The 27,191-nt window shown below is 31.0% G+C and overlaps 3 protein-coding genes across 4 annotated transcripts; 2 read left to right on the top strand and 1 right to left on the bottom strand.

Moving 5' to 3' along the window:
• Positions 1-58: 58 nt before the first annotated feature.
• LOC131841978 (UDP-galactose transporter senju) lies at positions 59-4,631 on the top strand. Its single transcript, XM_059190403.1, has 4 exons — positions 59-378; positions 1,308-1,431; positions 2,074-2,257; positions 2,628-4,631. Exons 1-4 carry the CDS (start codon positions 297-299, stop codon positions 3,270-3,272), a joined length of 1,035 nt encoding a protein of 344 aa, XP_059046386.1. The 5' UTR covers positions 59-296; the 3' UTR covers positions 3,273-4,631.
• Positions 4,632-6,851: 2,220 nt separating this feature from the next.
• On the bottom strand, positions 6,852-9,650 carry LOC131841910 (5'-AMP-activated protein kinase subunit beta-1). The gene is made up of 5 exons (XM_059190283.1): positions 9,157-9,650; positions 8,662-8,808; positions 8,452-8,583; positions 8,049-8,147; positions 6,852-7,221 (listed from the first exon to the last, which is right to left on the bottom strand). Exons 1-5 carry the CDS (start codon positions 9,475-9,477, stop codon positions 7,075-7,077), a joined length of 846 nt encoding a protein of 281 aa, XP_059046266.1. The 5' UTR covers positions 9,478-9,650; the 3' UTR covers positions 6,852-7,074.
• A 350-nt stretch (positions 9,651-10,000) lies between these two features.
• Positions 10,001-20,869, top strand: LOC131841962 (proton-coupled amino acid transporter-like protein pathetic). Of its 2 annotated transcripts, none has more exons than XM_059190377.1 (6): positions 10,001-10,571; positions 10,922-11,099; positions 16,430-16,787; positions 17,576-17,751; positions 19,728-19,900; positions 20,586-20,869. In XM_059190377.1, exons 1-6 carry the CDS (start codon positions 10,313-10,315, stop codon positions 20,822-20,824), a joined length of 1,383 nt encoding a protein of 460 aa, XP_059046360.1. In that variant the 5' UTR covers positions 10,001-10,312; the 3' UTR covers positions 20,825-20,869. The 2 variants fall into 2 exon arrangements, with proteins under 2 accessions (XP_059046360.1, XP_059046361.1); XM_059190378.1 differs by having other exon boundaries at positions 10,979-11,099.
• The last annotated feature ends 6,322 nt before the right edge of the window (positions 20,870-27,191 follow it).

Raw genomic sequence — 27,191 nt, forward strand, 5'->3', positions numbered from 1 at the left:
TGTCATTCTGACAGTCCTTCTGTTCTGTAATTGTGACATAAAAGTGGAGTAATAAATCGGTGTTTACGCATTATTGTATTCGGTGTTCGTTTTGTGCTTGTTATTATCAAATCAATATTTATACAATTTATTTATCATTGTATATTACAGATTTATTATCTTTTAAATAGTTTCTAGATTATACTAATCTAATCATTATAATTGTAATCGGTAGAATAGAATACTAATGAAATTTATTAGAATTAATGTTTTTATTATAATCTTATAATTGACCAGTGTGGCCTCCGTTTGTGACAATGAGAGAATGCTTTGATTTGTTTCCAAATAAACAAGCTTTTGTTACTTTTGTATTATATATTGTACTCTTTGTTTTTCAAGGTGAGTTTATATTTTGTTTTCAAAATATGGTAATAATTTAGCCTACAACATATCATAACTAGCTTATGGTTGTCCATCTTAATGTTTTGCTTACTCTTACTTCTATCGATGTATTACTATGTTCCAAGAAAATTTATAGTAATACATTTTATTTGAAGTGAAAGTTATTAACATACCCCTTCGAGTTTGACTTACTGCTACTTGTACTTCATTAATATGTTATAGGTTGCATGCCCACCGGTGGGTCACTAATCAACGAAAGTAAATTTAAATAAATGTTGGGACCGAGTGATCACCTATGGGCAATTTAACTCAAATTATTGTACACTAAAAACATATTTTTAAAATAATATATGTAATTAACAATAAAAAAACTGCACTTTTTTAAACATCAGTTTCTTTTTCTTCAATTTTAAAAACCAATAAAGCAGCCTCTTGCAAAGAGAATATAAATATTAGGTTGTTGGGAAAGAGATTTCGTTTTTTTCCTGACAGAGAATTTAATTGTATCTTTTTGCATCGAAATTCATACTTAAGCTATATAATTTATATATGCTTTGAGAGCTCATGTGGCAAGGCTTGTGTGTGAAAAAATGCAATTAATTCTCTGTCAGGAAAAAACGAAATTTCTTACCAAACAACACATGTGCAATACTTAATACTTGTTTATACACCACCACCGTGGGTTGGGGGGCTGGTGCTGCATATCTGGTATTGACACTGGCCACTTCTCACCCTGCTGCAATAACTATCATTCCTTAAATATTTTAAAATTTATATCAATTATCATTTTGTGGCAATTTTCTCATTATATATGTATATATATCCAAAGCATTAGTACTTTTTTACAACTTTATGGTCATGTGTTCATAGAGTAATAAACATCTTGGTGAAATATAATGTATAATAATATAATGAATATGTTGCAGGTGTAATAGTTACTGCATCAAAAACTGAAAATGGTGGATATGATTACAACACAACTCTTGTTGTATTCCTGTCTGAATTACTCAAATTGGTCATATCAGCTATTCTTTATTCCTATAGAAGAGAGTAAGTATTCATATATTTGACAATTGTAGTTTTAAAGTAAATTCAAGCAATCTTGTTTATTACTTTGGCCCTTAATAATTAATATAACCCAATTTCTAGAATTATTACTATTGTATTGAAAACTAACTTGATTTCAGTTATTTTTTGTGCATATTAGTTTATCAATAACATATAAAAACACATCTGTCATTGTATTCTATTTTGAATTAAAGATGATTGCGTATATAACACAATGACAGGTGAGTCCAGAAAAAGAAACTTGTAATGTTATATCTTTCGATGTAATAAAATATTCTTATGTCTTATCCACATGTAACCATTCCCACACTTGTATTACTACTATAATTCCATGAAGAGTCATTATTCTCACAACTCGCAAGTTGCATAGTTTAGCATTAGTTTTAAGTGGCATTTAAATATAAATATTATTTAAAAATTAAAACATACATAACTTTGTGGACTGGAACCAATTGATAATTACATAAAAGTCTATATATGATATGATTTATGACAATTATTTTAACTATTAGAATGCCAAAAGTAACAAATAAATATACTAGATACAAATTATTTTACAATGACAGTATGTAGTAATTATTTTAAGATTATTATTTTATTAATTATTTGTAATTATTATTTCAGCAACAAGCCTCAAATTGTCAAGGCAATTGTGATAAATCACAAACTTTTACTGTTATACTTTATACCATCTCTGTTATACTGTTTCTACAATAATTTGGCATTTATTAATTTATCACATTATGACCCAACTTCATATTACATTTTACTTCAATTCAGAGTTGTTATAACAGCTGTGCTGTTCCAGGTAAGAGATTCCATTTACTATTTTTGTTAAAATAAACATATAATTAGTTACATGAATTAGAGTATTTACAAAACTGGTTGTCATGGTCAACAGGATCAGTCAATATATATATTCTACTTACTGGCATACAGAACTTCCTCAGCATCACTTTTCATTCATCTCTCTACAGACAAAAAATATTTCAATTTGAATCACTACTTTCTAATATTGTCATGCTTAGCCAGATAAATAAACATTTTAACTTTATAATATATCTGGCTACTCGCCCCGGCTTCGGCTCCCGGATGCAGTTTCAACATATTTTTCACATTTCTATTATTCAATGAAAGTATGATTAAGTATGATTATCATTTGCTTATTTTATTTTCAGTTCCTTTTCCAAAAGAAACTTGCATTCATCCAATGGATATCACTAGGAGTCCTGACTCTTGGATGCATAATAAAAAATTTTGATGCTGCTACTGTCCAATCAAAAGGCGATACTGATTTTTGGTCTCAAATATTTAATATTTACTTTATTTCAATTCATTTCCAAAATTTTTGTTCTTGCCTAGCAGGAACATATAATGAATATTTAATGAAAACCAAAGGCTCTGATGTAGATATATTTTTACAAAATGTTTTTATGTACCTGGACTCTGTTTTATGTAACTTTTTTATTTTATTATTTAAAGGTGAGTTAGGTGGTGTATTTGAGGATTTTCAATCTATAGGCGATACATATGTGATATTAATTATAATAAACAGTGCCATAGTTGGTATTGTAACCAGCTTCTTTTTAAAGAATCTTAATTCAATACTGAAAACTTATGCGAGTGCGTTAGAGTTAATAATAACCGCCGTTGTGTGTTATGTATTATTTCGTATACCTATTACATCGTTTACAATAATGTCGATATGTTTAGTTATAATTGCAGTAACAATGTATTTTAAAAATCCAGTAAGTAATACTGTACCGAGTTCAAATGAAATTAGAGACAAAAAACCTCTTTTAGAAGTTACTTCGTATAAATAATAAATGTTTAAAGTATTAATGGGTTTTTAAAATGATAATCTCAAGTACCTGCTTGTGGGTAAGAAACTCGTATTTAGAATACAATTCTACCATTTACAATTTAGTATTTATAAAGTTAAGTATATCCTGATATTATTATTTATAAGTATTACCACTTTTATGTAAATAGGTACGTACTTATTTATATCTAAAATTTCGGATTATAGTCACTGCGTATATTTAATTTTATAAGTTATTCTACTTCGCTTCCGGCCTTTACCCGCCTTGATCTATTACTGGTAAATCCCTACTAAACTGTTATATCCATATACTAAGTCCCATTTGTCAAAATTGAATACTGAAACTCAATGTCGTTAAAATACAATTCAAAGTACTATGGCGAAATTCATTTATTTCGTGAATAGATTGTATCGAAACAGGAAATATTTCGAAATTAAGCCAATAGTTTATAATTTATAAAATACAATTTAATTCGAGAACTTGAGAGATTAAACCTATAAATTGCAGTATTAAAATGTATATGTACCAGAATGAAAATACCCAGCTAACGTCAATGTGGATACAGTACGTAAGTAATGTTAAGAAATACCAGGGACCTAATTATGTGACGACATTAACAGTGCCCAATTCTAGCTTGTTCACCAAGACCATTTCAGATTTACAGATGATAACTAAGAAGTTTGTAATTGCTACAGTTAAATGATTCGTATATTAATGCTAAACTGTAACTTTCAATTCATTACGACTGAAAATTTTTAATAACATCCATACATAATTAAGACCCTGACTGTGTTTACTGTAGAAAATATTTATTTTATTTATTTTATGATGTAGATTATCTAATGCAGATTGACGGCTTTCAATTTCGAGATTAAATAAAAATTGTAGTAGCGTTCTCTATCTCTACCATTTTAATACCGGATATTTTTTTCCGTTCAGATAAAATTATTAGGGTATATGTGTATATACGTAAACTATGTAGTAGTTACTATACGTAGTCATAGTACAATTATAATAAAAACTAAGCAATTTTTATGTTCTCTCTCATAAATAATACAATAAGTAAATAGTTGCGATACTAAAGTTGACATTTTAAACAAAGCCATTTCTAAGAACTGTTTAAATAATGAAATAGCCTTATACCAAATAAATGAAGTAATAGAATATAGAATGATTTTATACTTTCGTGGCACAACACTTTGGCCATACCAGAACACCATCCCATTATATTTGTGGGATAACCATTGCCGTAGCTACCCAGGGGCTAGGCGGGGCAGTGCCCTGGGGCCCTCAAAGCTTACCAGAAAATCTCGATCGAACAGAACTATTGAATTTTTCTTCCATTTTCAAAATAAATATAACGGGTTGATGATTACTCATGGCAACTCAGTTGAGAGAAATTCGAATGTTATATCTTCGGAATTCGCCTAAATTATTTATGTAGGTTGGCAGTTTTGTCAATAAACGGAAAGCAATTGTTGCGTTTTAATAAAACTGTAATGTAGGGCCCCATTTTTTTTATTTGCACCAGGGCCCTTCGTTAACTAAGTAAGTCGAACGAACATCGTCTTCATAAAGAGACAAGCACTATTTTATTATATAACTAAGTAAATAGAATTTATTATAAAAAATTATACAATAGCACTAAATATCCAATAATAAAAATTCTAATTAGAACGAGGATTCTCATTGTACTAAAAAAAATTTATTGTTTATACGAAGATATTTGTACACAGATTATTATATATGCTTTTGTTTAATGAAAGTAGTATATTTGGAGCTTTTATTGCATTGTAACCAGTGAAAATAATTAAAGGAGTATATAAACTTGCGACTTTAAATTCATATAGGAAAGTCTGAATTCAGAGGCGTTGTCAACTGTAAGCTGTTGATGAAGGAAACACTTGACATGTCTTTAATTTATTAAATTTGGTACTATTTATCTGTTTTCATAAGCAGAGTTAAACAGAAAAATGAATAAGACTACGAAGATTTGAAATCGGGTAGAAAATCACTCCTACAACAATCATATTTATACAACATTCTCAAGTAACAATAAGTTTTAAATTTTAACTTATAATTATTTATTTCATGACAATGACCATTTCCCGTGAGATTACTGTATCTCGTGAAGTTGGATTGTAAAATAATTTTCTAACTGGAACCGATCTGTCGGGGTGAGATCGTGGCTTCTCTCTACTAATAAAATATTGTCGGTCTGACTAAACAAACCAGTTTCATCAGGCAAATCGAGTATTAAATTATCTTATACATAGACTATAAAATAAAATGTGAAATAAATGCTTATAAATTACTATGTATAAGTATTACTATTTTATATAAATTAATTAAAATTTTTAACCAACGTTAAAAGTCTTCCTATTTTTAACAGATAAAACATGTTTATTTTTAACCACTTTATTACTATTATTTTTTCTAATTATTTACATTAATTTACATTGTTAACGCAACAAAATACTGCAACGTCACCGAAATACCATTAAGATTTCAATTAAACCTTATAACTAATTGCCATTCTAAGAAAATGTCAAATATGCATACAATAATAACAGAAATATTAACTAAAATACTTACAATGGCCTTTATATTATGCTAACAGTACGAGCACTGCAATACGCGACGGCGTCGAACCGGCGCTAAATACTATTTTGTTTCTCCCAAATACTTCAAAAGTTGATTGGAAAATATCCTTCAATTGTTTGCGATTGTCTACTAAATTGTTCTTTCAAAATTGTTTTTAAATTATATACAACAATTATTTCGTAATACACACTTGATAACGATAATATTAATGACTATTAGGAAGGATTAAAATGCCTCAATTACTACGACTAGAGACAATCAGTTTTCAATAAAAAATAAAGGTACATACATAAGCAACACACGACAGCAGACATAATCAAAATTTGCAGATGGTAACATTTATAACAAAATTATAAGAGTGTATATTTTTACAATTATGTATCAAACTTTTCACAATTGTAATTGTGAACATAGGTCGTAACTGCAACTCGCAAATGCTTTATACTAGACAGGAAGCCAATTATTAATATTATTCACGGCGTTACATTATTGAGGCTCTGGGTGTATCCAATTCACTAAGTTTCTAGATATAATAGTTTGGGGTTAACTGAGTGTTTATTTATAAATGATCTATCTTTGGGCTAGACATAAATAATGTAACTCTAAATACTGCGATATTAACAAGACAATATATTTTTATATTCTATTTTTTTTAAGCCTGGTAATTATACAAAATACACATATGTAATGCTATCTTTCTATTATAATTAATATCTGTAATATTTTAAAGCTTATTGTGCACATTATTATCTTGGAATTTAAAAATATGTTTTCATTATAACAAAGACTATATATTTTATAAAAAACTAGCTGGTATCCGGTGCCTAAATTGTACTTTGTACCAAGTACTACTTTGACCTTGTACCAAGCAATGAGTTATGATGGATGGACGGTATGGCTGCATATAAAATATGAACAAACGAATTATACATATATAAGTCTCCACCTAAAGTATAATTTTTAACTTATTATATTTTCAACTTATGATGTCATAGCAGGCTTTATCCAGAAAGATATAATATTCCGAATCCACTTAGTGTTATCTCCAGCAACCACATTATAAAATCCTTGTAAAAAGATCTCTAGTTTCATTACTACAATCATTGGATGTCGGGTTATTAAACCTTTTGTATAATAACTTGTATATGTTCTACATTATTATAAGTAGCATCTGCTATCAAGGCTTTTTCTTCACAGCTCATATTGGTTTGTATAATAGTGTAGTGACATATTTCTTTCTGTATCTATGTGTAGCTGACAGCACCATCACTCCATCTTTGATTGATAAGGCATATAGATGATTTAACATCACATGATTTGGTTCAGGTAATAATGTTGGTTCACACTGAAATTATAATTATATTAATATAGTAAATAGTTAAATTAACAACTCTGATATCACACACCAGCATCTAGTTCCAAATTAAATTGACTTAAAATGAAGTATAATAAACAACTATTCCAAAGATTTTAATACATAATAGTTTAATTTATATACAACACCCAAATGATAATTATAGTCAGTCATACACATGTGGAAAAGGGTACTGTTTAGTAACATGGACTGATTAGCCCATTACTAGCAATATACTATGTCAGGTTGACCTCCATGTGGTACCCCCTGGTAACCATCATGATAAATCTCTGGTCCATTTGTCATGATGGGCTAACTGACCTGACCTCATGCTCATCGTAAAAACCTCCACTGGTGCCTAGCCAGCATAAACCGATAGTGCAAAAAAAAGCACTATTATCATCTAAAAAAAACAATCATACACATAAATAGGATTATTCTTACTGTGCAGGCATTGCCCAACCATTGTAAGTAAGGTAGTATGTTAATCCCTATGGGCAAGAGCATTATTATTATAGACATTATAGTTATAAACTGTTTTGTCTCATTTATTACTTTTAAATATTATTGTAAGCAGCAATTGTATTAGTTTTTATTTGCGACAAATACAGATTATTATTATTATTATAAAAAAACTAAGATTATATTCTTTCTAATACCGAATATTAAAGAAGTTTAATGTGTGCAAATATTGGTTTTAGCTCTAAGTAAATAAAGAATAGTATTAAATACCCAATCTACCATAAACATTGTCACACCATATGATACACATGACCATATGATATGTATTGTAATAAAGGATTAAATTAAATACTTACAGACAATGGAGTATCTTTGTTTAATATTACTTGTAATAAATGAGGTGGTAATATTGGGGGGCCAGACACTTTGTCCCATGGCTTGGATTGTGGAATTTCCTGAAATTTACACAATATTGTTTAAGTATTATAGGGCTATAAAATATATACATTTATACTATTTATATGAACTAACTTCATGACAGATACATTTCAGGGTAGATACATACATAGAATTTAGAAGCCTGGTTACTTACCCAGTATACATATAAAAGACAGAAAGAGAGCCTGGTATAACACATATATTTTTATTTCTAAAGCAAAACCAAAATTATAGTTTAATTTTTATGAATATCAACATTCATAAAATTATAATAGTTACTTACTACATATTAAATAAAAACTTCAAGTAAATAAAATATACCTGTGAATATTCTGTCTGTGCACTGCTATGAATGCCTTCACTGTCTTTAGCCAAAGCTTGAAATACTTCAAAATCTGACATTTTTACTGTAACTAAGTTATTTTTTGAACCCATTCCATTGTCTATTAATTTCTGAAATTATAGTAAAAAAGGATATGACTACTAATTTTTTAATTAAAATATTACAATAACATCTATAAAGAAATATACCACAGTAGGATCATGACGCCACTCTCCATCTACAAAGTATTTGTACTGGTGTTCACCCTCTGGTAAATCTATTATAGTGACAAAATCGCCATGAGACTTTACCATAGGGATAGTTTTCCAATCAGTGAAGGTGCCACTAATGAATACCTATAAACAGTACAATAATAATAATATAGTAATAATTATTATTTAAATATACATAATTTAGTCATTTACTTTTCAACTATTGACCTAATTTAAGAAATTGTACAAAACATTGTAATAGATGAAACGGTTATAATTCTACAATTATAGAATATTTATTTTATAATAATTTCATTCTAACCAATACACAAATAAATCAAATATACAAATAACATCAGTGGAGAAAGACATACTGCTCCAACCTGAAATAATGGGATAATGGCAAGACTTGAGCAAATTTAGACGAATCTAAACAGTTAGATTTGTTATGAAAATGTCTGTAATAAAGAAGCATGTCTGAATATATCATACCTGCTTGCCTCCGCCCTCCCATTTAAAAACTGTAGGTAGAACTTTAACATCGTCTACAATCTTACTGCTGTCTGTAAGTGTATTAGACCTTTCGCGAGGAATATTGTACTCAATATCACTTTCAGGAACAGCCTTCGTATAATATGGGGCACCATCTTCGATGTTATTATCATCTTCTCGTCCACAACGGTCGTCATCTAACTTTTTGTTAAATGTAAAAACCTGTCCATCTTTATGTCCTGGCGATGACGGTCCAATGTCGGGAGGTTTAGATGCATCTCTGCTCCATTCCTTCGTATGGTTGCTTCCAGCATTACCCATTACTATATATAGGCACTTTAAGGTATTAAACCACGACTAATATCAGTTCATTACGCTTTTTTGACTGTAATTAAGCAGTCATAACGAAAATTACGGAAATTTAGTTTAAATATAAGTTTATTTTAAGACTTTAAAGATTAATTAAATAACTTTATTTTAATGTCAGTCTAAGTCAGTTAGTCAATCTTCAATTCTTCACGAATTGTGCTAAATTTATTGAAATCGAAATATCGATATAGTTATTCAGTGACTTAAATAAAATATATATCGATTTTTTATGATATGTCTAAACAGTGTACAGTTATTTAAAAGTTATTCGGTTTTTAATTAATTTGCTTGTATTGTATTAATTAGGCGTTGTTCTAAAATATTAATTAGCTTAAACGTTAAGCTGTTGCTATTGTATTATGGCGGAACTTTTATATGACACCATTGCTGTATGGGCTGAGTCCTTTTGCCTTACCCTGAGACGGGAAATATCAAATAAAAAAAGCGTTGTATGACAATTATTTGACACTTTGGCAAAATTGAACTCAATCTCAAAGATTGACAAATATATTACCATCCTTTTTTCTCATTCACATTATTTCATCTGCGTAAACACATTAGTATTATAGATGTAGATATTTGTCTATTAAATACATTCTGAGAAACCTATCTGATTCTATTGATATTATTTATTCTTCAGTAATTGAATCTATGTCTGTGACTGTGATTGACTAGTTGACTTCTTTATTGAACTGCGAATTGAAATAGAAAATTAGACATCGACTATATTATCTTGTTTGTTTTTAATCTCACATGGGTTTGTGGCATCATATTCCATAACTTAATAATGAGTGATGAAAAGCAACCACTTCTCATAGGGGCTTCGGTACCCATTGACAATGTTGAAGTTCAGACTGTTGAATTAGTTAATGATCCAGCTGTACCTAAAACCGAAAAAGATAAAAGTGAATATCACCCCGCAGCAGAACGATGTTTGGAACATCCCACTTCGAACTTCGATACTTTGATCCACCTCCTAAAAGGAAATATAGGAACAGGCATCTTGGCTATGCCAGATGCATTTAAAAATTCTGGCTTAATTCTTGGTAAGAGATTTTTTTAAAGTTTATAATAATTAATTCATGAATTATCTTAATAGTTCTAATGAATTAGTATTATTTGATGGGTTGTAATTATTAATAATCATAACAATGCATAGTTTAACAACATTAGTTTAAGGGCAACAGGCAAATTTCTTGCTTATAATATATATTATTGGTATCTGTATGTAGATACAATAAAAATAAATGATTATTCAACATTCTTATATTAAGTATATTGGATTACATATTATTTAGAATTCTAATAAAATTTTCTTTCCAAAAAAATGATAAAACATGTTGAAAAATTATGTTTCAAATTACTGATATACTTAATAAATATGAAATATATTCAGGTGTATTTGGAACTTTGTTCATGGGAGTAATCTGTACACACTGCATGCATATATTAGTGAGATGTTCACATGAGCTGTGCATCAGGAACCAAAGGCCAGCATTAAGTTTTTCTGAAGCTGTTGAAGATGCATTTGCTTCAGGACCAATTCCTCTCAGGCCGTTTGCTAAGAAAATGAAGTAAGTGCTTTATTAATTGTAAATTTTAATAATTGTGGAGTGTGTCAATTTTGTGAGTGTCTGTGGTTACTATGTACATAACATAAAATGTAATTTAAATTAAATTATAAGCAAAATGTATTTTTTATGGATGATGATACCCTGCTGATGTTAATAGTATTTGCTTGTAAATCACCAGCAGTAGGGGATAAAATGTAGATAAATTAGTTAGTCTATTGTGCTAAATTGTCCTGGAATTAACAACAATAGTTTTAAAGGGAACCCTGTGTACTTGAAAATTGAAAGAAATCAAATGAGTCCAAACTTAATCAAGTTGCATTGTATTTGGACTTTCATACATTAATTTAGCATTAGATTCAATAGCACCAAGGGCCTAAAATTACTTATAAATGAATTACAAAAGTAACTCACAATTCCTAAATGTTTGCAGAAAGCTATAAAATTAATGTACTATATACGGAACCTAGCAGATAAGCTACTGAAAAATTCTGATTTTTGTTATTATAATGGAAATATAGTAAATCTCGATGAAAATAGTCCTGTAAATTCTATGGTTATGCTAGAAACAACAGAAGATGAAGTAAATTCAATAATTCTTGATTTAAAAACTGATTCGACAATACGATAATATTCCTACTAGACTGCTAAAACTGGCAAAAGACATTTTGGTGCCTTTACTTACGCATATTTGTAACCTGAGCCTAAGTTCAGCTACCTTTCCCAATGTATTTAAAACATCAATAATACATCCCATATATAAGGAGGGAGATGGTGATAATGTAAGCAACTACCGTCCTATTTCATTGTTACCTGCAATGTCTAAAATACTTGAAAAGATTATAAATAGGAGACTATTGTCTTACCTTAATGATAATAATATATTGTCAACAAATCAATACGGATTTAGACCAGGCAAGTCTACGAAGGACACTGTCTCAGAAATGTCTGAATTTATAGCCACTCACTTAGATGCAAAAAATAAGTGTGTTGGTGTGTTTCTAGATCTTGCCAGGGCATTTGATACTGTTTATGTCCCCACTCTTTTAAAGAAAATGGAAATATGTGGAATTCGTGGTAAAGTGCTTGATTTGTTCAAAGATTATCTCACAAACCGTAAACAAATAGTTAAAATTGGTGATTATTATAGCCCTAAAGCTGATATATCCCATGGAGTACCACAAGGTAGTGTCCTCGGTCCTACCCTTTTCTTACTTTATGTCAATGATCTCTGTAACTTATTAATTCAAAATTGTAAAGTCTTTACTTATGCTGATGATACTGCTTTAATTTTTTATGGGAAGACATGGGAGGAGACGAGTATTATAACTGAAAAAGGACTTCAAATAGTGGCTCAATGGTTACACAATAATCTTTTAACATTAAACATCGCTAAAACAAAATATGTTACTTTTGGCATTACAAAAAGACTAGTTCCCACAGAACAAACTAACGTTATTATATTGTTTATGTTCATGGTTATTGTGGTCGCGCTGAGTCACTTGTAAACCTGTTTACGAGCTGCGAATGGATTGGTGCCAATGCAATTCATTCATATTTTGTACAAGTTGAAATGTAAATCTACCCACGCAATTGCAACATTTTAATTTTTACCTATTTGTCGCTGGAAGAAGGTAGTATCTATGATACAGGCTCGGCATAGTATAGATGCTACTGGTAAATTATATGTATGATGCGTATTTAACAAAAATGTAATAGTTTATAAGGAGAATAACTGTAACTACTTAAATTGGTGTCAATAAAATATATTATTATTATTATATATATATATATATATATATATATATATATATATATAAATAGCTTTTCTTCTAATATAAGTGTATTTATTGCAGTAGTTCAGTAGTGTTTTCATTTTTGGGACAATTCTAACAGATGTAGAGCACTCACTACAAAGAAGAGTTTCATATTAATTTTCATATTAAGTTTATTTTCATATCAAGGGATTTTTATTTTTATACAATCATTAATTCATTCACTCAAATACATATATTATTTTTATTCAATGATATATAAAAGAAGGTACAAGTATAAATGTTAGACATATAAAATGTGTAATCTATAATTATGTGTGTGTTAATCTCAATGAAATCTATTCAGTAATTTAGTATTTTTTAGTAACAACTATCACCACATCTTACTGATCTTTGCTTTATATTTATAATAATACTTGTGAAAATAATTTTGGTTTAATAGATACACAAACAAGCTCTGTATCTATACAATTTCAAGTAAATTGCAGCAATACAGTCTGCTGGGAAAAATTGTTTGTAGGTATAACAAATTCATTCACACTCATTTCAATTATCTTGTTTTAAATACTTATAATAGATAAGTATTTAAAACAAGATAATTGAAATTGGTTTAATAGATACACAAACAAGCTCTGTATCTATACAATTTCAAGTAAATTGCAGCAATACAGTCTGCTGGGAAAAATTGTTTGTAGGTATAACAAATTCATTCACACTCATTTCAATTATCTTGTTTTAAATACTTATCTATTAACAGTACCTATATGTTATTTTGTTTGCTGAACACACATAGTAATTATACCCATTATTGATTATAAACCTCCTAATATAAATTTTCCACCCATGACATATTTTGTTAATTTATAACTCATTATCTAAAGCATATTGCTTTCTGCTTATCTGCTATGCAAATATATGAAATTCCCATTTAGTTCTAGCTGATCTTGACTATTATAGGGTCATGAAATCTAAAAATTTAACACCAATAAATTAATCTGTGCGATTTTGAATTTTTAATCAATGGCAGTTTTTATGGAAAATGCTGAAAACAATTTGGTTCGAGAAGCATCTTTTCATCTTTGTTTGATTTAAATAACCTGAAAAGGTGACATATCTGTTGTTACATTTACATACCTACCCGATAATTGCGTTACCTTTACCTCTAGACATCAAGGATTACGGCCATGAAAATATTTATTTACTTTTTTATAAATTAAACCAAACAATTTTAAATTGTCGCTATACCTACACAATTTACTCTGAGGATATACAATCCTCAGACTAAATCGATATTTTGATTTTAATTTCTCACGTGCCTAGTTAAATCTTATAATATAATATTTTATTTTTAACATTGCTATTATATAGTTTTTATATAAGTATGTGTCTATATGAGATCGAAATTACAACCAAGGCTCGATACTCTGGCGGTGCTATCAGACTAAAGTCGTACCCATCAGGCAGTATTTGACAGTTATGTACTCCTTAAGTACTTTTACGGGTTTACAGTGCTTCTGAGGTCGCCCGTATTATCGTCCGGTATAAAACTGTATAGGCTGACTATGACAAACAGCATTATAATTGTCGCAAAGATGAAAACATAATTAATTAACATTCCGTACATAGTTATAAATTATTTGAATTGAATTAGTTCGAAAAAAGTAGTAACTGTTAATACTCCAATTCAGCTGTAGTTTATAAATATAAATATAAATTTCATGATATATATATTGTTTTCTTATGTCGTGCTTATCTGATTTAGTTAAAATGTGGCCATTGAAAACCTAAAATAAGGCAACTCGATCGAATTAAGGTTCATTTGATTTGTTTCGGTGGTTACATGATTGACGTATGTTAATCATATTTTGGGTTTCGTTTGTTCGAAATCATATCAATAAAAAAAATACTCCTACTCTAATAAACCACGATAAATCTGTAGCACATTTATCTAAGTAACTGACTTTCTCTTCGTAAAGCCGAATGAGCAATGAGTTCGATAAAGTGCGCTGCTCTTAATATGCGAAATAGATAATTAAAACATGCTTATCCTTAAACCGAACTACGGTTTTATATGGTTCATGATATAGAAATGTTTTTTTTTAATATATAGACACTGATATTGATCGCGACTTCGTCCGCGTGATACATTGACTGACCGTGTTTTAAAAAATATTCGGGCTGGATTTGTTGCCGCATCTGCCCTGACTTAATATTATTGCCATAACACGGCTAGCTCCGCCTATAATTTTTAATATTTATTGGCATCTGATTTTCATATTCTATTACTGTCTCTCCCTCTTTATCTTCCTAAAAAAAGATGGATAGACTATGTGAAAGAGACTATGCATAAAAGGAGAATAATGTCAGGTATAACGGCTGATAAGTACCGATGAAAGAAGATGACATACCTATTGCGCCGACCCCAAATAATGGTATAAAGGCAAGGCAGAGATGAGTCTCAATTATTCTCAATAACATCAACGCAATCCAGAATTTATTTCAAATGTAAAACTAATTTTACTTCTGATTAAGACTTCGTATGCATGCTCGTAATTGATATAACAATTGGTTTTTGTTCTTCTCCGACCCAATATATGATTTCCATAAAGAACAAATATATATGCAATATACAGAAATATATATGTGTAGGTACTTGCTGGGACAGCAAGTACCCTACACATATATATTTCTATGTTGGCAAACGTTGTTTTGCTATGTAAATTAATATCGCTGTTAAAAAATAGCGGTTGGTGGCAGAAAGGTGAAAACTTAAGGCTGGATGTATTTTTAATGACACATAATAAGAAAATAATATATTTTGTCGAAAAAATAAAAAAAAATATATTGTTGAGGTGAGCCATCCTTAACACTTAAATTAGAGGTATAAAAATTTGTTATAAACCTATTCTCAGACGTACTGGATATACATATAAAATGTCATAAAAATCGGTCAAGCCCTTTCGGAGAAGTATAAACACGAAACCTGTGACACGGGAATTTTACACATTAGATTTTATCAATAAAATTAATAATTCCTTATTACCAAAAGTTTACTTACTAAGTTAAGTACTTTTTAATCCTGATAAACATAATTCATTCTTCAAAATAATTTATGATATCATCAAAGCAAACTTAACTGTGGTTGTTTCCCAAAATACATATTTTTAGACACAGTTTTTTTTATCGGAACACCGTTGTTAACTGACACTCGGTAAATTAAATTGGTGTTTTTGATTGCTACGCCGTTCATCTTCAAAGAGGGCGTTGTAGCAACCAAATACTCCAATTGGAGTCCCATTTAGCCAACCTGATGACTAACCGGGTGTCTGTTACCAGCCTAAGAGAGATAAATAAATAATATGCTTACCATTTTTATCTAGCATCCATATAAAGTTATTTTCCGTCCCGATATTGTTGCATTATGAATAATTAATTTGTTTATTGCGGTTACCTCACAATGTAATGTATATAACAACGCCGTTACACAGACTGTGTAGCAACTAACAATGTACATATATGTAACATGACTTATGTTCATTCTAACATTTATTGTTTCAGGACTATCATCAATATCTTTTTGGTAATAACGCAATTAGGATTTTGCTGTGTGTACTTTCTGTTTGTTGCGACTAACCTTCAAGATTCGATGCATTTCTTCCATATAAACCTAAGTGTACACACCTACTTAGCTTTGTTGTTCCCACCGATATTAGCGTTGGCTATGGTGAAGAATTTAAAGTACTTGACTCCAGTTTCACTGGTAGCTTCCATTATGACGGCTTGGGGCCTAGTGGTTACTTTCTATTATATATTGCAAGATTTGCCACCAACCAGTAGTGTAAAAGCCTTTGCGAGCTGGCATCAGTTGCCATTGTATTTTGGCACTGCTATATATGCATTTGAGGGAATTGGAGTGGTGAGTTTTATTTATATGGATATGTGTTTGCACTTAGTAAAGTCTTTATTATGGCTACTATCATGAAATTTTACCATTTATTAATCATGAAATTTAATAAATGGTTTATTAATGAAATAAAAATAAATAAAAAATAATGTTTAACCAAGTTTCAATTCAGCTATCATAATAATGGTAACGAAGCTTACTGAAACATATCATGTTCTGTGAATTTAGTATTTGCCGCATAAATTAGCAGGCATACAATAAGATTTTTTATAAAAAGCTGCTTTATAAAGAGCTGTTCTTATAATTCGAATACTTATACATAATTCAGGAAAATTTTTTCATGAATATGCTAATATCTTAGAACTTTCATGACGTCTTAATAGCTATGATGGAATACTGAAGTAATCTAAATAATATGCAGGATGGATTGTTGAATAATTAAAGTTACTCGTCCAAAATTAAAATTATCTTTGTTTTGGTTATCAGTCTCCATTCAAATATTTAGAAAAAGTATGAGTCGAAAAAATAGTTTAGATTAAATATTTTTTCATGTCAGTAGATTTAGTTTTTAGTAATAAAAAAACTATCACATCGAGTATATTTAACTGACAATATTTCGAAAAATGTTTTCTTTCCTGTGCATGTCATTATTACGCACTGTAAAATACTAGGCGTCAAAATACGAATACTCCATTTACTGCATTTATTTAGTTTTATTAGAGAGATAGTGATCGCAAATTTTGTTTTAATCGAAAAGTTTGATTCAAATCAGAAGTCTTAACTCAGTGTACCAATTACAGATTTTACCGCTAGAAAATAATATGAAAACGCCAGAAGATTTTGGTGGATGGACTGGAGTCCTTAACACAGGCATGGTCATTGTAGCAGCACTGTATACTGCTATCGGATTCTTTGGATATCTGAAGTATGGAGAACACGTCCTCGGCAGTATTACATTAAATTTGCCAAATGACTTGTAAGTATTCTAGAAATTAATCAAACTTTTATGTTTATTTTTGTGTACAGTAGAGTCGCAGGTTCGGTTCAATTCCTCGCACGATACAAACTCTCGTATTCGTCAGTATGATTGTTTTATGGGTCTAGGTGTTTTCTATATATATCACTATCGCTATCTATCAAACTCTGCTTAGCTTGGGTCTAGATGGCGATGTGGAAATTGTTATAAGGAAAATGTAATAAATAATAAGGTTCATCATCATCATCATCATCGCAGCCCGGAAGACGTCCACTGCTGGACATAGGCCTCCCCCAAAGATCTCCACGACGATCGGTCCTGCTCTGTTCGCATCCAATGCCTTCCAGCGATCTTGACCAGATCGTCGGTCCACCTTGAGGCCTTCCCACGCTGCATATTCCGGTCCGTGGTCGCCACTCGAGGATTTTACTGCCCCAACGGCCATCTGTCCTACGAGCTATGTGCCCTGCCCATTGCCACTTCAGAGTCGCAATTCTTCGGGCTGGGTCGGTCACTCTGGTTCTTCTGCGGATCCCCTCATTTCTGATTCGATCACGCAGAGTAACTCCGAGCATAGCCCTCTCCATTGCCCTCTGAGTGACTCTGAGCTTGTTGATGGGGCCCATAGTTAGCGACCACGTCTCTGTTCCGTAAGTCATCACTGGCAACACACATTGGTCGTAAACCTTCGTCTTGAGACACTGCGGAAATTTGGACGAAAAGATATATCTGAGCTTCCCGAACGCTAACCCATCCGAGTTGGATTCGACGATTGACCTCTTTCTCGAAATTGGATCTACCTAGCTGGATAGTTTGCCCTAACTATACGTAGTGATCGACAATTTCGAGTGTAGAATCTCCGATTTTTACGGGAGCAGGTACGACAAGGACGTTTGACATAATTTTCGTCTTGTCCATGTTTATTTTAAGCATTTTGCTAAGGTCTTCCAGGGTCTCAGCCATGACCACGATATCGTCGGCAAATCGAAGGTGATTGATGTACTCGCCGTTAATGTTGATGCCCAGCCCGCTCCAGTCCAGAAGCTTGAAGACATCTTCCAACGCAGCGGTAAACAGCTTTGGCGATATGACATCGCTTTGTCTGACACCTCGCTGCAGTTGGATAGGCTTCGAATTCTGGTCGTGGAGGCGAACTGACATAGTGGCATTTTTTATACAAACATTTCAACGCTTCGATATATCGATAGTCAATTTGGCACCGCTGGAGAGACTGTAGCACAGCCCACGTCTCGATCGAATCAAAGGCTTTTTCATAGTCCACAAACGCCAAGCAAAGTGGCAGGTTGTATTCTTCGGTCTTCTGAATTACCTGCCGCAGCGTATGAATGTGGTCTATGGTACTGAAACCTTTTTGGAACCCGGCTTGTTCGGGAGGCTGGAAGTCGTCAAACCTGCGCGCGAGACGATTCGTGATGACTCTCGAAAACAACTTATAAACATGGCTCAGCAGTGTTATAAGTTCATATAGTAAGGTTCATATTATCAATAATACTTTAAATAATAACATTAATAATGATGTAATTACGTACCTAAGTACCTATTTCCTAGCAAGAAAAAGAAAACAATTATTTCTTTAAGATATTTCTCAAATTCATTTATCTATTTGTGTAACTGGAGAGACACCGGACGCATTTTAATCAATTGCGGCAATATCACTGTAATTGATAATAACCGTGGCTAACTTTACTTACTAGCTTTAACTTGTTTTAATATACATGAACTCCATTACGGCCATCACGTTATCTCGTTATACTGCTTATACGTTAGCCATTCTAAAGGACTAAGATGTATTGCTCTTATTCTATATCTCAATACAATTACTTTTTAATTCTACAACCGAAACACAGCTTACAAAGCAAGCTGTGTGACGGCTGCGATTGCTAAGATATGCAGATATAAGATTTTATTATACTTATAAATTTTGTTTATTTATGTTGCAATAATGATTTTTACAGATTGGCGCAAAGCGTCCGAGCTGTTATGGCTGCTTCCATTTTTCTATCATACGGGCTCCAGTTTTATGTTCCAATGAATATTGTGTGGCCATATATTAAATCGAAAGTAACATCTGAAAATGCTCTAAAACATGGGGAAGCAGTGACTAGATTTGTGCTTATATCTCTAACATGTAAGTATCATAAATTTCCATTGACATTCTTTGTTTTATAGCAGATAACATATCTCATAATACTAGTTATTCTGTCCTATATAAATATTATAACACACCTAGGTGCATAGGGTTATCAGCATTGTGCTTATATTACGATAGTAATTACAAACAATAATTTAAATAAATATTGCTTTATTATTTATTGGGCAAATATATGATGTGAGATGAAGCAATGGTGCTTCTGTTTATCCCACAAGGGACCAACAGTAAATGTACAGAGAATAACAGTCGTTACTTTCTGATCACATTATTTTTCACGTCTGTTAAATTGTCTATTACAAATTAATACTGTAGTAGTCTAGTGTTTGTGACAGTATCTATGAATGCACATCACAGCCCATGTTGATTTTTTACCATATTCATTAAATAAAAACATTGTTTGTATGGATATCCTTGTAAAATTATAGGAAAATTTGCAAATAGGTAAGCAGCCATTAAATTAAAATGTTAGTCTAGAAAATTAATTGTTATGGCATTATGAAAAAATATTCAGTTTTGTAAATAATATACATAAGTACTGTATATATAATTTTGTTCAACATAATGTTAGCATAAATGTTTAGACGAAGCTGTCACAGTTGCTATGTTATCATGACACTTATCTATGTGAACGAGGACAACTAATGTTTTATCTATCATCCAGTTTCAGCGGCCGCTTTAATTCCCAACTTGAGTGGTATCATCTCATTGGTCGGTGCTTTCAGCAGCTCAGCGTTGGCTTTAATATTCCCACCGTTCATAGAAATAATAACATTTTGGCCAGACCAACTGGGCAAATATGATTGGAAACTGTGGAAGGATGTGGCCATAATAATTTTTGGTATTACCGGTTTCGTCTTTGGTACTTATGCTAGTTTAGAAAATATTCTAAATACTGCCTAAATTTATTGCCCTACACAAACTGACTAAACGTATAACACAAACCAAAGAATTACTTTTTTTATGAAATGAGTAATCATGACAATAATTGTATGTAGTAATGATTTTGATCTGTTTTTCAATTTATTATATTTTATAATATATAGCTTTTAGATAATCGCAGTATAAGAGCTCAGCATATTGTATGAATATTATTTGTTTTAACTTTTTTAATAATAAGTATTAATCACTACGGCATGAGTAATGTAATTAATTAGCATTATTAAACCAATGGAGGATATGTTGGGTTCTTAACTTTACCTAGTGAGATTATTAATAAGTCAGAATATATAGACTATGCTTGTTATTTATTCCCATAATAATTTATCAATATAATTATATTGTAATGAAGTACCCATGGGTATGTATCCTTATATAATATAACGAGTAATTAAGTTTGTTATGTAATTGTGATTTTAACAATTTATAAAATTGAAGATTTGTTTTGTTGGTTTAAATCATTACCGATTTCTTTTTTGAAATCGGCTCCTAAAGATTTTTTTAATTAAACATTGCATGTATAAGAGATATAAACATATAATATATTTTAACCACAACTCTCAATGAATTGTGCATCAGTTGAATGTTCAAGATTGTTGATATACTTAAGTATATAGAATATTAATTTTACAAAACTGTGATTTGTGGAATCTAAAATAATATACAAAGAATAAAAATTAATAATATAAAATATCAAATATTGCTGAAAAAGTTTATATTTATACGATAGTCATAATAAATGGAAGATAAGTGTAAGATTTGTTGTTACACATGATATGTTACAGGATTGGTCACATGCTATACACATGTGTAATATTATAAAGGTATACTTAATAATTTGTGAAAAATAATAATATTACTTTTTGTAAACCTATAGCCTAACATAATTGGTAACATTACAATATATAATTCCAGTTGATGTATACAGTTTTAAACTGTACTTTTAAATTGTTCAGTATTATTTTATTTTAAACGATAATTTGAACTGAACACTATTACGCGTTTAATATTTTGCATCGGGAGGCTGTGTCAATTGAGCTCTCTATTTACTAATGTATATACTTCATTATACCTATAATGTATCCACCATGCAAATTTGTTTATAATTATGAATGTATATTGCTTATAGGGAGTCCTTTTATTTACTGTTTGACATTAATTCACAGTATTTGATCTCTTAAACTTTTGATATTTACTGATGTAACGCAGTTGAATTTTTTTTTATTTTAATTCCGTTTTCCAGCTGATGAAACGTCAGCAAACGATATAGTTTTCAGATTAATTGAAGAATAACTGAATTGTTGTAAAAATAATGAATCATTAGGTACATCAATGATTAAAATAAATATTGGCATGTATCACGGACTACACATGAATTTAGAAATAAGCAAGTGTATACTTAAATTATTTATATAGTTTAGAAAACTTTATTTTTTATTATTTTTTAATTTATTTAATGTTATTTATTCAACATAATGTTACTTCTAAGTGGTTGATAACGGTTTGCTTTCAAATTTATTTATTTAAGGGCTATCCATTAATCATGTGATGTTTCTTCAGTATATTTTAACCCTTTCTCTTGGTGCTGTTATATGATGAAGTTTAAGACCAACCCAAAAAATGACATGTATTTTTTTAGTATCTACAAATAATTGTTATTTTTTTTTATATTATCTTTAAATAAATATACGAAATATTTATTTTAATACAAGTACACCGAAAGGGGAAGAAAAAAATCACGATATATAACGATATATCGTGATTTTTTCCTCCCCTTTCGATCATCACGTGATTAAAGTTGCCCCTATAAATCTCGTAACAAGGAAAACATATTTTTATTCATAGATATACTATTAATCATTCCAATCTATCAATTTGATATGTTTTATAAAAATAAGCAAATATGTGTTTGTTCAAATATGATTGATATTGTTATAGAGAGAAAACTATGTATGTACTAAATATAGATAAATTGGCAAGTATAGATTTTATAACATTAATCTATTTTATTCGATTCTTACTTACGTCTAAGGCCCTTAACTTATTAACGAATGGTTGGAAGGATACCGGTAGCAAAACATTTTAATTATTTTGACCACCTTTATTAATATAAAACAATACTAATAATATCATCATATTATATATAAAAAATAAAAACTTCGCTAAAAACCTACACCATAGTGTCTCATTTAGCTTAACTTTAGCCCAAAGTTATACCTTATATTGGCATTATTTTACTGGATAGTGTGTGCTGCTTAAAATGAAACGTCGGAACAGCCTCAGTCTTTCGTGACGCAAGTAGCAACGTATGAAAATTATTGTATTATACTATACCTGATTATATTTATGCTATACATTATATTATGTTATGCTATATTATTCGTTTACTTAAGGTCAGTAGTCTAGCTGGCCTGTCGCCAACTTATATCAGCCTACGGTTAAACTGACACTCCGCCATCCGTCAATACAATAAGGGTCTACAATTCTATATATTATAGATGTTGTATTGTTGCTATAAGAATGTATTTGCTTCCTTATTGAAATATTATATGGCTACAATTGTACAAAAAAAAACGAAAATTCTACGATTTGTAGAATAAGTCATATTAAACGTTTTAAAACATAATATAGCTATCGTTGTCTTAGTTTAACTACACACAGATATAGATATACATAGATATCGTAACTAGCAGTACTTTTTTGCGTTTGTATTCTTACCCTACTCCTTCCGCTGTTAGCCACTATAGCGCATAATTAAATCGCACAAGTTTTCGAAGAGGATTAGATTAATTCCTAAGTGAAATTTATTTAAAAAAAGTTTTAGAGGGTTGAAGAAAACAAATGACAGTTTGTATTTTCGTGCCTAATTTAATATTAATAATACATTTTATAAAGGGATGTAGTTTATTTACTTTATTCCGGTTTTGTGAAGACCGTGGTGGTACAGCAGTTTAACCCACTGATTTACTTCCGATAGGCAAGGATTCTATTCCCGCACAATACACAATTGTATGCATAAGTATTTATTTCTTTTGTATAGGTCTGTATGTTTTTTACATGTTCCGATTTACCATTCTTTTATAAATTCCACATTAATAAAATGCCTTCGTCTATATATACCTGTATCTGTGATTTAACCATTTAGATCTTTCTATTCGTAAATTCAGTTCCGCAGAAATTTTCACAAGGGACAACTCAAATATATTATGCTCTCTACACATTGGTTAAGATAAAATGGAAATTATCAATAAAAATTTTGATATAAAGATGAAATTAAATTTAATATATCCCGGCGCTTGAAAACTAACAATGTATCTCTATGTCACCCGCTGCATGTCGACGCTAGTACTTTCTCATTATTGATGACTAAGACTATGTACAGGTGTATTTGTCACAATACAAGTAAGGTACAAGTGAACACATGTTTGTACAGGCAACTTATGTTACGACTTAAATTACGTAACGTCATCATCTACCCCGGCCCTTGTCAATGCGTGGGAATTACGTATTATATTTTTACTAGTTGTGCCCGCGGACGACGTCCCGCGTGGAATTTAACTTTATTTTTCTAAAATAAAGGTAGCCTAAGTTACTCCTTATTACATCAACTACCTCCCAATAAAAATCCCGTCAAACTCGGTCCAGTCATTTCAGAGATTAACCGGAACAAACAGACAGACAAACAAGAATTGTAAAAAAAAATATTTTTGTGTAGTGTAATAAAAAATTATTTTAGTTAATATTTTAGTTTTAGTGTATTCCAATTTTATTTATATGTATAGATTTTTTAAGAAGTAAAGGAAATTATAAAAATCTACACAATTTTAACTTTATCTATATATTTAGTTATTATCTTCGTATATTGCTGTTACATCTTCAATTTTTATGTACAACAGTTTCAACTTGTTAATTACAATGATTGTGCTTATATATGGGTATATATTTCACATGTAAATGCGAATTGTTAATGTAAATGTGAAGTCCGTGTTTAACGAATATTGTAATCATACAAAATTAACTGTGTACTTATACAAAAATATAGCCGTAGCATTCAATATCTCTTTTTATTCAAATTAATGGTTCCTGAAGCACTGTTTTTTTTTCGAAGAAAGGATTTTATCTTTTTTAATGTATCGTTGCGAAGTCACAAAGTATTAACAATAATGGTATCCAAGGTGGACCGCGTGGAACCATGGACCGCGACCTTACATGGTATATCCTGATTATTAACAACCCTGCCTACTCCGTAAAGTTTTTTCGAAGTCATCCGTTCTGCATGGATATTACCAGAAAATCTATGGAAAGAGCTATGCTTGGAATTTCTCTGAGGGATAAAATCCGAAACGAAGTAATTCCCCAGAGAACTAAGGTCACCGACATGGCTCTTCGTATCTGTAAGTTGAAGTGGCATTGGGCTGGTCATATCTGTCACAGAACCGATGCTCGCTGGATTAGACGTGTGTCTAGAGTGGAGATCGCGAATTGGTAAACGTAGTGTAGGACGCAGCTAGGTGGAGCGACGACATACGTAGGGTTACGGGTAGTAACAGGATGAGAAGGTCTGAAGATCATGCTCAGTGGCGTGCCTTGGGGAGCCTTATGTGCAGCAGTGGGCTGATGATGATTACCAGAAAAACATACAGACAATGGAACGGAGTTTTTATTATTATTTATTTTAATTCGGATTACATCCATATTATTATCCATATTAGTAAAAACTTATAAAACTATGTTAGTAACTTATGATATACAGATACGTAGATATATTTAATACATATATCTGTGTCCACGTCCAGAAGCACTGGGTCCACAATGCAACGATATCCAGTGCCTCTGGAGCGGACAATCAGGTATATTCGCAACAGTTTTTAGGTTGCTGTCTGTGCTCCCCCGAATTCTAGATCAGTGATGCAGCTCTTTTACGCATTATGGCGTCAAATCCATCTACCCACGTAGTTTTGTATTTAAAAATTCCTTAATTTCTTAAGAGACGCATGGCAAAATAACCATACACCGACTCACTCAGAGCAGGACCTAGATTGGTTTACAGACGGGTCCAAAACAAGAGATGATGTAGGATGTGAAATATGCGGCGTAAAACCCAAAATATGTAACTATATAGGCTTCGGAAAATACGCTTCCATCTTTCAGGCTGAAACTTACGTCTTAATTATCTGGAAGTAATCCTAAGCCTTAACTACATCAATCAGAACATATACATTTATTTGGTCAGTCAAGCTGCAAGCACTTTACTCGTACGAAATCCGATCTTATTAGAAACTGTATCTTGCTACTAAATGATGGAAGCAGAAATAATATTAGGTATACTGAGATGGGTCCCCGGGCACTCAAACATCGATGACAATGAAAATGCCGACCATCTGGCAAAGTTAGGGGCAAAAACCGCCCAATTTGGCACCGAACCCTTCTGTGGTGTGCCTCTTTACCTAAAACTGGGAAGCACTGAATAAGAATCCGAGCAAGAAATGCCAGGATTGATATATATCAATCCTGGCATTTCTTGCTCGGATCAAAATCCCTAATATCGGGCTACTCGAACATATACTCCAATAGACTACTGCGATTGAGTAAAAACAGCATATCCGTGATGACTAGGGCTCAGGCACAGCACACTGCAAATTAAACAAGCATATGTCAAAACTGGGCCTATGCACGACAAAAATTTGCAGATTCTGCCAAACTGAAGAAGAAAAGCCACTACACATTCTATGTGGTTGTAGGAACAACGAAACAACCACATAGGATGTGTAAACGAAATATCTCCTTTGGAAAGTTTACACTTTTTCCCAAGGAGATAAAAACCATCGCTCCTAAGAATATCCTTTAATTCTTGTCCCTGACGTGTCTAGTTAGCGAACTTTGAAAAAGGGCGAGCACAATAGATCTATGTAGGTCGCAGTACTACAGGTGCTACAGACACCTGACAATAGACCAAACAACCCAACAAAAAAAATCCTAAAATAACTGTTTTATAATGGAACAGAATCTAATAATGAAAACTAATACAAAATCATCATTAGAATAGCAACTAAATTTCATATATTTGGTACACTTTGACTTTACTAATAAGGTAGAAAAAATAGTTCGAAATTTCGAACATACGTACTCCATTTTTACTTTTTTGGAAGGAGAACGTGCCTAATTGCCTATGACACTTTAAAAGACGAAATGCTACTTTAAAACCAAATAAAATTGGGATGAGTTTTATAGCGTTGTCATATTTAAATAATGTTATTCTATCTTTTGATTGTAAATGTTAATATTTTAATGACAGTACAATTTTAGTGTATTAAAACTCTTCATTTAGTAA

This window comes from Achroia grisella, unplaced genomic scaffold, assembly GCF_030625045.1.
Source record: "Achroia grisella isolate CSIRO2021 unplaced genomic scaffold, CSIRO_AGI_Agris_v1 utg204, whole genome shotgun sequence".
NCBI classification, from domain to species: Eukaryota; Metazoa; Arthropoda; class Insecta; order Lepidoptera; family Pyralidae; genus Achroia; species Achroia grisella.

What these genes read in the sequence shown, in the direction of transcription:
- LOC131841978 (XM_059190403.1), top strand. Translation starts at nt 297, where the DNA reads ATGAGAGAATGCTTTGATTTGTTTCCAAATAAACAAGCTTTTGTTACT. An exon ending in TGTACTCTTTGTTTTTCAAG is followed by an intron (nt 379 to 1,307) that starts GTGAGTTTATAT and finishes AATATGTTGCAG; the next exon opens with GTGTAATAGTTACTGCATCA. An exon ending in TAACAGCTGTGCTGTTCCAG is followed by an intron (nt 2,258 to 2,627) that starts GTAAGAGATTCC and finishes TTTTATTTTCAG; the next exon opens with TTCCTTTTCCAAAAGAAACT.
- LOC131841910 (XM_059190283.1), bottom strand. Translation starts at nt 9,477, where the DNA reads ATGGGTAATGCTGGAAGCAACCATACGAAGGAATGGAGCAGAGATGCA. An exon ending in GGGAGGGCGGAGGCAAGCAG is followed by an intron (nt 8,809 to 9,156) that starts GTATGATATATT and finishes TACTGTTTATAG; the next exon opens with GTATTCATTAGTGGCACCTT. An exon ending in GGCGTCATGATCCTACTGTG is followed by an intron (nt 8,584 to 8,661) that starts GTATATTTCTTT and finishes CTATAATTTCAG; the next exon opens with AAATTAATAGACAATGGAAT.
- LOC131841962 (XM_059190377.1), top strand. Translation starts at nt 10,313, where the DNA reads ATGAGTGATGAAAAGCAACCACTTCTCATAGGGGCTTCGGTACCCATT. An exon ending in CATTTGAGGGAATTGGAGTG is followed by an intron (nt 16,788 to 17,575) that starts GTGAGTTTTATT and finishes TACCAATTACAG; the next exon opens with ATTTTACCGCTAGAAAATAA. An exon ending in TGTGCTTATATCTCTAACAT is followed by an intron (nt 19,901 to 20,585) that starts GTAAGTATCATA and finishes TCTATCATCCAG; the next exon opens with TTTCAGCGGCCGCTTTAATT.